Below are 14565 nucleotides of genomic sequence, written 5' to 3' on the forward strand. Positions count from 1 at the left end.
ATTACAAAAAAATTAAAATATTTGATTGTGAGGTGTTCCCCATCTAAGTTTAGATGTGAGACAACCCCATATTCACTTTAGTTGTATGTTGTGTATGTTTTATAAAATGAAAGAAATGTAGTATATATATAGAGATAAAAGAATTAAAAAAAAAACTTAAAATCTGGTCAAAAGTAACGTTGGGATGGGGCCCAAAAGAATCGTTGGCTCATTCCCATAAGCAAATGTCTCCCCTCTCTTTTCCTTCAGGGTGTACAAAATTTTAACCGGAAATGTCGTGTGGAGCGGTGTGCCTGACGTCTCACAGGCGTTCCTGGCGTTCTTGGACGTATTTGGCCGACGGACGCATTACTCCTAGCAATCTAAAGTGTAGACAACGACAACGGAAGAAAGTCAAAAACGCATAACTTTACAACAAATCATGACCCGCGCATACGAATCTAGTTAATCTACTAGATTTTAGACCCGTGTCCAACACTGGACACGAGGTTTACGATATTATCAACATTAGATTTTTATACATTTAAATTATAAAAGCTTATAATTTTAAAGATATACAATTCTAAATGTTATTTTTTGCAAGTTGTAGTACAATAATCATAGGCTTGTCATTATCGTTATTAGCCGAAACATATTGATGAAATTGTTTGTTGTAGTCATTCCACAAGGCACATGCTATAATAATTCTTCTATTATAGAATTTTTTAAAACCAGTTGTACTCATAATGTGATATTATTATGAAAGATAATAAAGATTTAAAATATAAACATACTTGTGAACCTGTACTATATGTATTTGATCATAATGCGAGCCCATAACACGTATATGTTTATTTTCAATCATCTGTTTTATAATAATTAGATAATAATTAGGATTGTTTTTATATTATTTGATAACAATTAGGACTCTTGATTTAATTGACAACTGTAACTTTAAACATTAATACGCAAAACTAATATATAAAAAAGGAAAAACTTATGTACCTTTTTGTGTTTATATTAAATATTAAACTAAATATTTATAATTTATAAAAATCTAATCTAATATTTGTTAATAAGTCATTAGGTTTTGAAATTAATTTTTGTAAACAATATTTCATATGTCAAAATTTTTAGTTAGTTAAATGATTGTAAATTTTAAAAGGTTCTCTCAAGTTGATGGCTAAAAGTAAATATAAATTGAGTATTCAAGGTTAAAAAGTGTAAATTATTGATGGAAAACAAAAAAAAGTGTAAATTAATGAGACTTTTTATACAAATTAATATAAATACTAATATAATAATATATTTGGATAATGATTATTAGAATTTTTGTTTTGTAGTTAATCTAAATGATAAATATATTAAGTGGCTGAATGTATAAATAATGTGTGAATGTATTAAGTAAAAAATAGGTAATTAACGGTTATTTTTATTTATTAAGTAAAAAAAAACATAAAATTTAGCTGAATACATTAAATTCTTAATTAGGAAAAAAAAGAACTGGGCTAAGATTAAGATTATGATGTTTGCTTTTGACCACCAACATCTTGACACCTATACTCTTAATCCCTCCAACTCTTTGACCCGACCCGACCCAACTGCAAACTCTTGTACAGCTCTTCTTCAACCAAAAACACAAACTCAAAGTCAAAAAAACAGATCTAATAAAAAAACATGAGTCGAAAAAGAGATAAACCCTATAACAGCAATTTCACGCGCCACTCTCCCTACAACCACTTTCCGAAACGCCGACGTCCTCTTCCACCCCCCACCGACAATGACGACTACCACTTTTCCGACAAACCATCATCATCGGTCAATACCAACACCAACGCTGCCGTCGTGATCACTGGTCTATCCACTGATTGTTCTGTACTTGACATTAAATCAAGGTTTGAGATCTACGGTTCTATTTCACGTACTAGGATAGAACCCGGAGGTGTTGCTTACGTCACTTTCCGGTCAAAAGATTCTGCTGAATCAGCTATTGATGCTTCACTTGATCCTTCCTTTGGCATCACTCTTAATTCAAACAAAGTAATTTTTATTGAATCTTTATCTTAATAATATTATAACTATGATAATTATATATATGCATGTATATATTATATTGTATTAATTTTTTTTATAATATCCATAGCATTTATGATTTGATGCTATTTAGATATATAAAGTTGATTGCTTTGTCTAGTTTATTAAGTAAATTTTCAAGGGCTGTAATTTACTCCATTAACATTAGAAGGTGATGTTTGTGTAACATAAGTAATGGTTTTAAAAGTGATGATCTTTATAATTAAATGTGAAATTCATAAAAATATGAACTTCATAGTCTTATAGATACATTGTAGTATATGGTCTATAAAAATCGTTTTTTCTAAAAGTTTTCAATGACTGCAAAGGTACATAAATATAAAGTTTTAAAACCATCTTGTAGTGACCCGATTAGACGGCGGCATGGAAGTAGCATACAGGGAAGTAGGTCAGTTTTTAGGCAAATACACCCTGTAAGTTGGTTGTAAATTTTCAAGGGTTTGGAGATGGACAACTATAGTAAATCAAAGTTTTTAGGAAACAGCTATCTGATTTGATCAATTAGAACTATTGAATGGTCATTTAATAGGTACTTATAATGCATTACATGTGGAGATTAGAATGTAAGATTGATGTTATGTTGTAGGTGCAAGTGACGTGGGCTAACGATCCAGTTCCACAATGGAGGGAAGGGGTTAAATCGACGTCAAAGCTAGTGAAACCAGAGCTGCCTCTTAGTAGACATGGAAGAGAAAACAAGCTTGGATCAGCTATTGTCAACCCCAGAGATGAACAGAACGAGGCTCATGCAACTGTAAACAAAGAAAAAGTTAGTGTGATGAAAAGATTGAGTTTGCCAACCAGAGGTAGGGAAATCGTTGCCTATGATGATATTTTGTGATATTATAAAAATGGTAAAGCTGGAATAATTTATAGCATGGTGATTCACTGCTAAGATGTAGTTAAAAGACTTGTATATTGTTCTTAATTCTTTGTTTTAGGATAGGAGGTAGCTTAAAATCGCAACAAATAACAGGAGTAAGTGTTCTTGTTGTAACATTAGTGATTTAATTTGTAAGTGTAGCTTGTTGAGATTGGATCTTTGAGTTATGTTGGCTTTTTGCTTCATAATTGCTGTTGTGTTATTTCTGAGTGTTGGTTGAAGTTTGTTGGTCTTTTGCAGTAGTAGTATTTTTCTTATTAAGTGCATCTTTTCAAATGCAACTGGAAAAGGTTGACAGGGATGGCAAGAATATAGCTTTTTGTTGATCATAAATGTATCCTGGTTTCCATGGCTAAGTATGAGCTGCAGCCTGCAAGTAAACACGATTCGTGAAGATGACCGAACTTAAAGAAAAATGAAAATATTTGAAGACTTCATTCTAGACTGTTACCTGATATATCTCTTTTAAAGAGAATATAAAGGCTCAAGATTGGTGCTCAAGTATTTTCATTTTTCATCATATCTTGTGCAGGTTCTCCCTGCAATTCTATAGCCGAAAACAATCATTTGTAGAATTGACCTAACCTTCGTGCGGGTTTTCTGTCAAACTGCAACATAATTTCCGATTCTCTGGGCCTTTATTCATCATGTTCTGATCCATTGAGATGGTTATCTTCATCGTTCCAATACATTGTATCCTGGTGGCTTAGCAATTTGATTAGACAATGTTCTGTTATGGTTCATAGCATATCACAATTGTAGTATTTAGTATTTACAGAAGTATGGCATCTTTTTTTACCCAGCTGGAGGCAATGACTTGGGTCATTCATTGCAAATTTGCCATCACTACTACTTCAAAATCTGCTGAAAAAGTCATAGGTTCTTTCTACGAAGTTCATGCAATCCTTTTATACAATAACAGTCAACAGCCTGGTACAAAGCATATAACCCAAATCTGTTCTCAACATTTTTTTGGAAGGCATTATTATATAAGTATGTAGTTGTATTCATACACCACATTACCACAACCCGTATCAACATGTTCATAAATACTTACGTTGTGGTATATAGAAATATAATATATACAAAACTACTCGTATATGTATATTATATCCAAGATGATGTTTCAGGCCTGAACTTTTTTAGGTAAAAAATCGGGAGTAGCGAAAGAAACAGTTAGAAACGAAAACGATCAATTGAGACTCTGGTTAGGCCACATATATCTCGGTTAGGTTGCGTATATTTGAATAAAGAAATAACTTTTTAACCCCTGGTAACAAAAAAAACCTCATCGGTTCTATACAACATATCATTGTTTTAGTTTTTTATGGTGTTTATAACAGGAGTTGCTTTTAAAACACTAGGCTCTATGCTCTAAAAGGTTTTTAAAAATTGTTTTAGGGGTGTTTTGAATTGCATATTTAAGTACGAGTATATATATATATATATATATATATATTTTTTTTTTTTTGTAGAAAAGCCTTGATTAGCAAATTTTTTTGACAAATAAATTCTGACGAGAACCAAATAGTCAAACCCAGACTAAAATAAAAGTCAAAATTGAAGATTATTGTTTATATCTGCCTTCTGCAGTAATAAGCACACTGAGGCTGCAAAAACAAACATCTGAATCTATCACACAAGGTATTCATCATATTTTATTCTCAGTTGCAGTTTGTAGAGTTTATTATATTAATGTGTATTATAACGTTTAGGGTTTAGGGTATCATCCTATATCTATATTCGGATGAAATTTGAACAAAAAAGTTGCTAACTTTGGATGTTTAAATAAAACTTATCATTTTTATGAACTGGGTCTTTAGTCTTTAAGGCTATTCGATCATAAGTATAATAGATATAGGATAATGGAATCAAAAGAAAGAATTATAGATACACAAGAAATACCAGAAATATGGAGTTGGGGAGCAGGTACAGATGGACAATTAGGAACTTGCAAGCTTCAAGATGAATACATTCCCCAATCTCTCCCAATTCGCCATTCGTTAACTCATCTGTCGTGTGGCGGTGCTCATGTCATCGCCTTAACTCATGGTATTATGAAACCTTTTAATTTGTGTTTTTATCCAGGGTTATGTTTTTTGTATTCAAGTGTGTGTGTGTGTGTGTTTGTGTTGCCATTGTTTTGCAGGTAAAAAGGTGTTGACTTGGGGAAGAGGCTCGTCGGGTCAACTTGGTCATGGGAATTTACTCAATAGCTTAGAACCGAAACTTGTGAATGGTTTAGATGGTTTGAATATAACTCATGTCTCAGCTGGATGGAGCCATTCGGGTTTTGTTTCAGGTTTGTGCTCGCTTTTCATGAATTCGGGTCTGTTTCAAAATTTATGAGATGCTTTTTTAGTTTATAATCTGATTTTGGTTATTTGGTCCTAGAATGTGGACAACTTTTTACTTGTGGAGATGGGTCATTTGGTCAGCTTGGATTGGGTGATTATGGGTCTCAAAGCTCTCCTGAAAAAGTCTCGCATTTTGCATTGAGGCATGTTGAGCAAGTGGCGTGTGGGATGCGTCATTCGCTAGCCTTGTTGAAAGGTGAAGTCGCATTGAATCTTTAAAAAATGTTTTTCAGTTTTGGTTTTCATAATTGAATTTAGAATATGGGGTTTACAATATTTAGGTGAACATGGAGACCAGGTATATGGTTTTGGATCTGGGAAGCGTGGTCAACTAGGAATATCTAACGAGAAAGTCAAATCTGTAAGTCTCCCGCAGAATGTTTCTGGATTGCAGGAGGTAAATGTTAGTAGTATCAGCGCAAATGGAGATCATAGTGCAGTATTATCTGGTACCAATATGTTAAGATCAGATATTCGTTTATAATAATTTACAGATTGATAGTTTCTTTCCCCAACACTGATGTTATTTTTCCATGACTTTTTATTATTAGCTGATGGACCTTTGTACACTTGGGGAAGAGGGTTCGGTGGTGCGCCAGATGCTTGTTGCCCCAATCGTGTGAATTCATCGTTAACATTTACGCAGGCTGCCCTAGGTTGGAATCATGCTCTAATTCTCACAGGTATAGTTTGAAATGTGTCTTGCTCCTTCTTTTGTATTTGTATAATAGTTTAACTTGACTTTGAAAATATCAAATTTATGTATATCATAAAGTTATACTTGTACCTTTGATGATTTAACCATAAACTGGAATTTTTATGGGTTTTGTTGTACAGATGAAGGGGAAGTTCTGATGCTTGGCAGCCATTATGGGACTAATAGCAATCCTCAGGCGGAAAAGTTGGCCACGTGTATGTAATTACTCTACCCATGAAACTCTAAATTCCTAAATTATGTCCATAATTAGATTCTTAAATGAATGAATACAATTCTTTTTTAATTAAGAAATTCGCTAGTCTCGTTAAATATCAGATCAAGTGGTTGTTCAAGGAATTTATCAGGTCAATTTATTTCACCTTCAACTCAATCAAAGGTTTCGTTTCAATCTTACATCTACTTTTGATACTTTTTTTTTTTTTTTGCAAAGCTTGATCAGACCAAGACAATGAGGACATAGTTCTATATAACCTTGTTTAATGAAAAAACTATAGAAGAATCTTGCGGTTCTAAATCAATATTGTTAGTTTATAACAATATAGTTAACTGAAAGCTCTATATTACTATATATGTGCGGTAATGAGAGGAACTTGTTTGAACTTGCAGATGAGTTGAATGAAGCCCAAATAGTAAAATTTCATGGTTTGGATGGGATAAAAGTTGTGGGAGTTGCATCAGGATCAGAACATTCTGTCCTTAGCACAGGCAAGCAATATGACTTGCATCTTCATTTTCTATTTCATACCAATTAAAGAATGCATTAGGCTTAAGAAAGTTTCTTGGAATGCATTTTGTGGATGTCAATTCTCACAAAGATCGTATAGAAGTAGCAACCATCATATGTAGGGTATTTACTTGGTGTACTTAAATTTTGTGCAGAAAATGGAATGGTAATGACATGGGGATGGGGCGAACATGGTCAACTTGGATTAGGAGATACCTCTGATCATACTTGTCCCCAGAGTGTAAGCATAGCCAAAAACAATGCCCACAAATATATAACTACAAAAGTATACTGTGGAAGTGGTTTCACATATGTTGTTCGGACCTGGAGGCTGGAGGACTAGCCAGACTTGAAAAAGTACGAGTTGGGCAGGACCTCGTAGGTCACTAGATTTGTCCACAAATACATTTGGTGAAACTTGGAACTCAATGGTAAGAAAGTGTCAAATGATTCAAGTTATTTACGATTAGCTGAAAAGAACATTTGAGCTACATACTTCTTTTGTAGCAAATAGACTAATTAAATGTACATGACAACATGCATAGCTAGGAGATTACAAATATACTCATGAGTTTTCTAATATGATACTTATTGCTAACTTTTTTCATTAAGGTGAGAGTAGGTTAAGTCATCTTAGTAAATGCAGTAAGATGGATAGATTCACAAGAATACGAGTATGGTAGGTTTTTGGTTAATTTAAGTTTTCATTGCTTAAATATCCTTATACGATCTGTTATAACATCTTGTGAGATTAACCTGTTCAACCCTCACAAATCCTAAATCAATTAGTAAAGTAGTATTGTAGAGTTTTCTGATTATCGAAGGTAATTTGTTGTATATATAGAGTTTTCTGATAATTAGAAAGTAGTCGACCAAATTGCAAAAAATCCACTGGCCCTTGCGATTTTCAATCTGGTCAAATCATAGGGTAAACCTTGTGATTTGGTCAAATAATATCGGTGAGATCTTTGAACATTAACTCAATGATGGAAAGACTATCCTCTGTTAATGAGATTTTGTGTTCAAGTTTTGGGGAAGACATAAGAAGTCCTTTTATGAGGACTTGGTTTGGGTATACCCAGATTGAAGTATGAGGGGCAAGGGTTTTTCCCTATTAATCATCGTGCCTTTGAGAGGATTAGTAGGGGTTTTTTACTAATCGGGTATTTGAAATAGGCATTTCTATTTGGAGGAGCTTTTCAATGCGAACCCGGTTAAGACAACATATGTAAGACCTCCTGTTATTGAATCGTGATACGAACTTAAAGCGAAATTCATCTTTTAAAAAAATAATAATAACATCGGTGAGCATGTGAGTTGGACCAAACTACAAAACGCCTTCGGAAGGCTTACAAACGGGCCATAGACAAACCAAATAAAGAAAGGTAAGATTTAGTCCGTTATTAAACGTTTTACGATTTTTGATGTCTAATCCATTAACGGATATGCGATTATTGTGCATCTTTTTACATAAAATGAAAAATGGTATAAAAATTAAGAAAATGATAATCTTTTTAAAGATTAGCTCAAAAATCTACCTAAAACTATAAGAAGGTGACATGTGGTATACACTAATTTTCTCTTTCTTAATTTTGCCTCCTGATTTTTTCATATGTCATCATCTTATTGTTAAAAGAATTTTTAGGCCATTTAGTTAGGATAATTAATTATTTCTAAAAACTAGACGAATACCCGCGCAATGTGGGGTGTAGGCGGCGGCGTGGCTGTGACGACTTGTAATGACAACGGCGACGAGTAAGATAGATAATTGATGTGAAATAATTCACGTGATTTAAGAGTTAATGAAGATAATTTAGTTGATAAAAGATGTATGTTATAAATATTTTAAGAGATTAATAGATTCTAAATATAAAATACCTAGTTTGTATTATAAGTCAGTATAAAAAATAATTAAGTGATGATATTTGGTAAGTGTTCATCACTTTGAGTTTTCTTAGAAAATTTTGCATTTCTCTATTACTTTTTACATATCTCTCATTTTGGGTCATCTAGAAGACTCGAGATAAAGGTACTGTTTCGTTTTTGTTTTTTTCTCTTTCATTCGTAAAGCAAATATGCTGAATTGTTGATTTGTAAAATATTTTAATTACTTATTACTATTATACTAGCATGATGCCCATGTAATTTGACGGCGGTAGCGGCGTTGGTGACGGGTGTCGGCGGCAACCGATGGTGTTGTGCTGAAGCGATAGCTCACGAACTTTGAAAACGTCATCCCGATTCTTCGATCTCCTTTTCGTGATTATCTTTCAAAACTAAAAATTGCTAGTTCCCCTTCGATCATCAATCGTCATTATACGGGTTGACAGATTAAAACAAGTAGTCGTATATAGTTTGTTTTATCTTAAGTAGAAATAGTAAATAGAGAAGGGATTAATTGGCAAAAACGTAATCAGGTTGATCATTCGTTGAGAAGAACTAAACTTGGAACCTTTTGTGCATTTTGCTTATAAGTTTTACCCGACAAAGTAAAAAGCGAAACTCCACATATATATATATATATATATATATAGGTTTAGTGTTCGGGATCGTATGAAATACCACATTACCCGAAAGAAGAAGTACGTGATATGATTGTGGCACCATAAAGCTTAAGCTTTAGATTGTAAGGGGCAAGGGTGTAGTCGGCTTGTTTTATCGGCAAAAAAACATCGGCTAGGATCGGCAAATCGGCAACCCTATAGCATATGCATCGGCAACTTTAATCGGCAAGTTTGACAAGTTTTATCGGCTAGTTTTGACCGATGCAAGTGAACGTTGGGAGCCTCTTTTTTTTTTTATAAATATGGTCAAATATGCATCGGCAACTTTAATTGGTAACTTTTTGCACTATACCAAGGAATTTGACTAGTTTTGGCAAGATTTTTGGTATGACAAATGGTATGGTTTTATTGGCTTATTTTTTTTCTTTTTGCTAAACTTATTAATTTGTCAATACATTGACATTACACCATTGTCTTTAAAGGTACTAATTCTGGCACAGGCAGTAAAAACTAGATCAGTCAAGTGACTTAATATGTGTTGTGCCAATATCTGCAAAAAAATTGAAGTCCACTTGATGAGAATCATGCCAATATATTCCCATTCAAAAGTCGCATTGCCAATAAATGATACATATAATATGAATCATAACTTTTCATAGGAATTTGATCAAATTTCACCTTTAATTACTAATAATATATATATGCCCCACAAGAACTTCTGTGCATCTACTTATTATATTACCTTCGCCTCCCATATCCCCTTAATGAGAAAAGACATCTGTCACATATAATTCTATAAAACGTCGATACATTAGTAAGTTCTATATATGCGCATCTAAAGTGAATACACATAGTACGTGGCATGCATCTTGTGAAGAATCGCCATTATTATAATTATTATATGCACGTATCAAATATAGCTAGCTAGATAACTAGATATATACCATGAGCCGGCCATGAGGTACTCAAAACTGGGAAAAAGAGAAAATAATCATAGAACGTACTAATTGTTTGGTTTGATCGAGTTTTTATTTTATTTTGTTAGATTAATCAATCGCTATATGATGTACTATGTTAAAGGTCCACTATCTATAAAGATGATTTTGTTGCCATTTTCTTCATAAGTGACTGGAAGACTAACTACATAAAGAAGATTTTGTTGCCATTTTCTTCATGTGAGGATATGGTATCGTTGGATATTACTGTTGCAGCTACTAGAAGCTAGATGCACATTATTTTTCAAATAAATAAATCATTTTGTGTGAATCTTGATTTTAATTAAATGCAACGACTTAATCCTTTAATTATAGAGAAAGAAGTTAATAGCTAGCTAGCTAGCTTCAAGTAGTTCATGATCGATCATTTGATAGAACATACAAGTATCATAATTTTTTTCGACATATACATATTATTTATATTTATTATGTTTTCTTATGTTAATATTTGACATCTTTAATGTACGTACGTACCTTCTAACTAATTATCAAACTGAATTGAATCGATCGACAATTAATAAAAAGGAGAGATATAATGATACAATTAAGTGCATGGATATATAGGAATAGGATTTAGGGGGGGAAATGATCCCTACACAACACAATTTTACCATACACAATAATATATACATTAAAAGATTGTATTGTACAACTGTCTGATGCATGTATTGTTGTGTATGGTAAAATTGTGTTGTGTAAGGATTAGCTAACTTTAGTGGACATGAGATATATGATGGGTATTGATGCCTTGATGGGTAGGCAAAGTTGGGGTTAAAGTGGGGAGTTGGTCAATGTACGTAGAGACAGTAGAGACCACTTTGACAAATTATGGTGGAAAAAACTTTTCTATTTCTCTACATAATTATATTCATTTTTTTCTTCCAATAACTATAATTATACCAATTTACTCTAGTATGTATAAAACTTCTTAAAATAAAAAGAGAAATCGTTTACAATATAAATTGAAATATGTGTTTTCGTTATATTTCTTGGTCATACGATTACTAACCTTTTAGTCATATAAGTTTTTTGTGTATTAAATTCTAGTTCTTTCGACATTAAATTGTGGTTGTCATCTCATCTATCACATTAAAGATTGCTCATGAACCAAACTTCATTCGATATTATTTTGGAATTTGGATGTGAAGTATTTTAATGGGAAATGATCAATCTTCATAACAAAACAACTTAAAAAACTCCTAACGATTAGATGATGACATGTGAAAAAAATCAGGGATTAATATTAGAAAAGAGAATTAGTTAATAACACATGTCACTTTCTTATGGTTTTAAAAGAATTTTTAAACTAATCTTTAAAAGGATTTATTATTTTTCTATTTTAATATAATTAAACATACTTTCACCTGAATAATACAGTTTTGCAATTAAGTAGAAATGCCGAAATCAATCATTATTGTAAGTTTGTAACTGTTCATGGTTAGTTTTAGCGGAGTTATGTGATGGTCAAAGGTCATCTCAACCCACAATGTTGATATAACTTTAAATTTTCAATACTATTTTTATGTATTTAATCAGCTTTAAAGGCAATTAGCAATATTAGACTGATGTAAATTAATTTTATAACATAATATAATACTTGTTAATATCATGAAGATTGTTAGTTCTAAATAAACTTAGAGTGTTTGGTTGAGGTTAACGGGGGAGCAAATGAAAACGGTAATGAATAAATAGGGATATCAGGATATGATTAATTTGATTATTAGAGGGATTGCAACAATTTTGCTAAGTGACGTACGTGACACCATATCAGTTGGTAAACTCAATTCCGCTCGTCTATTTAGACGACGAGGCAGATAGGAACGCATGTAGGTCCTTTCATCTACCATATACTACTTGTTTTTACTATTTATAATTTTTCAAGATAATAGATGGTTGGATAATATGAAATTAAGCGATGAGGAAGTGTGAAGTGTTATTAGTGGAGGTATAATAATTGAAAATCATTCATAAAAGTGATGAGGTATTTTGCTAATTAATAAAAAAAAAACGTTAACATTTCAAAATTGATGGCTGAGTTGATCGACTAGTCATGTGCCAAACAAAAGCACTAATGCATGGTGTGTTATGGGTCACATGAAGTGCCTCACTACCCCAGTCAAAGTCGCTAGCTTAGAAATTGTTCACATTTTGTGTGTTTTCTAGTATTTGTTTTTTCATGTTATTCTTCTCAAGTTGTTTTGTGCTATTAGCTAGGACATGGCAAATTGGCAATCATTTCACAATTAGGAACCAAAACCTCTTTTGGACTCCTCCACCATAATACCTATATATTGTAATGATTAATTATGCATCCAAAAAGTGCACCGGTAACCAAATATAAGCGTATAATTACGAAAATGTGGGACACAGAACTTTAAAGGAGGTTTGCAGAAACTTAATTTGTAAAATATGAGCACTGATCATATCTTGAACTATAAAACTTATAAAGCATGACATATTTTATTTATTTTACAAAATAGTTACCTATGCAATTGTTGTTTTTCTGTGAAAGAACTCAAAGAACTATTGAAGTAGATCTAAAGGTTGTTGTACCCTAAAATGCAAAGTAGGGAAATAATTGTTGATTTCACCATCGTTATGATCATTTAATTTTGTTGAAACAAAACTTGTATCATATATAAATGTAAACATAATATACCAAGTCGCATGCATGAAAGAACTGATCATATTCAATAAAACTTGCGATAATAGAATATGAGATAAGTATCTTGAAATGTAACAAACTTTGAACGAATGTCTATAGTAGGAAATAACTAAAGTTGTGTGTATTATATGTAAACAACTCGAAAATAATGTTTATTGTATGTAAGAAAATGTATTCAACCAATTAAAATAAGACAAATGACACCTCTATATGGTTGCCACGTATGTTTTCTTACATACAATACACATTTTTTAAAGTTGTTTACATACAATACACACAACTTTACTTATTTCCTACTATAGACATTCGTCCAAAGTTTGTTACATTCCAGGATACTTATCCATATGCTCATAAGATTCCGTAGTTGATATTAAGGCGATCTCCAATGCCAAGGATATCTTGAGCTGTCACATCATATTATTAAAAATCCTTAAAATTCTTACACATTCTTAAAATCTTTTAGTTTTACCTCCAACCGTACAGACATACTTACATATCCTTACATCTATATAGTTTTGAACAACCTTTAATGACAAAAGATATCCATAGACAATTAAAGACACCTAAGGGCACCCAATTATACACCCAGTGGAAGAGCCAGGATTTTCAACCCGGGGTCGCCGAATAGTTTTCATGATACACACAGTACACACATATACACATACCCTAATATAAAAAGGAATATCGAATTGGGGGAGGAGATGGATAAACTTCGGCGTGCCAACATGATCGTCGTTTTCATCATAAATGGGGGAGGAGATGCCACCATCATTGCCGTCTTCATCATCGTCGGAATGGGTGATCGAGTGATTTTTTCCGTTCACCGTCGACCCTTTTTCTGGCCGTCCCTTTCCCGACTGATTTCACCGGAGATGGTGATGTTGAATAGATATATAGATAGATAGAAAATAGAGATGGGGAACGGTGGATCAGCGTTATAAAGAAGAGACAGAGATGTGTATATATATATATATATATATAGGTTTTAGGTAAAACAAAATAAGTATTAAAGTAAAACAAATAAAACAATAGGTTTCTCTTCACTGAAGATCACCGTGTATCATGAAAATCATCGTGCATTAATTGCTTCATGAATCTTCATGCATCAATTTAACCTTGATTTAAGGGTCAAGATCTTGTCTTACTTGTTGTTTAATACTTGTTTTATAATACCCAACCCATATATATATAATTATTATTTTATTATTCACAAAAAGCCAATCAGTACATTTTATCTCCCTCTATTTTGATAAACTTTGGCAAAATTTGGCTTATTTCTTGTTTGGTAACATGTCAAGCTTCAATTGGGTGTAGCCTTGTCAAAATATTGTCAAATCGACACCACATCCTTACCCCTTAAACTCAAATCAGATTTAAATTTATTGTTTCTATTCAGACACGCATGGAACTCTTTTGGAATACCAAGGAACCTACACGTATGATGACATTTTGTTTGTAAACGAGTTTCCATTCAAAAAGAAAGAAGATATTGTGTGGGCTTTGGGTTATTCAAAATATATTACTACAAATTTATATTTTGTCGATAAAACAACGGGATCATGATCTTAGCTTCAATTTTTGTCGTTTACGCGCAAGTCGGTCACCAATAGAGACAAAAATCCAGGACATACGTACGATTCACACAT

The 14565-nt window shown here is 32.6% G+C and overlaps 2 protein-coding genes across 3 annotated transcripts; both read left to right on the plus strand.

Annotated features, from left to right (window-relative positions):
• The first annotated feature begins 1588 nt into the window (after positions 1-1588).
• Positions 1589-3141, plus strand: LOC122578728 (uncharacterized protein At1g27050). The gene is made up of 2 exons (XM_043750750.1): positions 1589-2019; positions 2660-3141. Exons 1-2 carry the CDS (start codon positions 1657-1659, stop codon positions 2912-2914), a joined length of 618 nt encoding a protein of 205 aa, XP_043606685.1. The 5' UTR covers positions 1589-1656; the 3' UTR covers positions 2915-3141.
• Positions 3142-4456: 1315 nt separating this feature from the next.
• On the plus strand, positions 4457-7362 carry LOC122578727 (ultraviolet-B receptor UVR8). Of its 2 annotated transcripts, XM_043750749.1 has the most exons (9): positions 4457-4600; positions 4780-5008; positions 5106-5258; positions 5351-5509; positions 5595-5762; positions 5865-5996; positions 6151-6225; positions 6638-6736; positions 6911-7362. In XM_043750749.1, the coding sequence occupies exons 2-9, from the start codon at positions 4822-4824 to the stop codon at positions 7096-7098; spliced, it is 1161 nt and encodes a 386-aa protein (XP_043606684.1). In that variant the 5' UTR covers positions 4457-4600; positions 4780-4821; the 3' UTR covers positions 7099-7362. The 2 variants fall into 2 exon arrangements, with proteins under 2 accessions (XP_043606684.1, XP_043606682.1); XM_043750747.1 differs by having other exon boundaries at positions 4457-5008.
• Positions 7363-14565: the final 7203 nt, after the last annotated feature.

Source organism: Erigeron canadensis, chromosome 8 (genome assembly GCF_010389155.1).
Source record: "Erigeron canadensis isolate Cc75 chromosome 8, C_canadensis_v1, whole genome shotgun sequence".
NCBI classification, from domain to species: Eukaryota; Viridiplantae; Streptophyta; class Magnoliopsida; order Asterales; family Asteraceae; genus Erigeron; species Erigeron canadensis.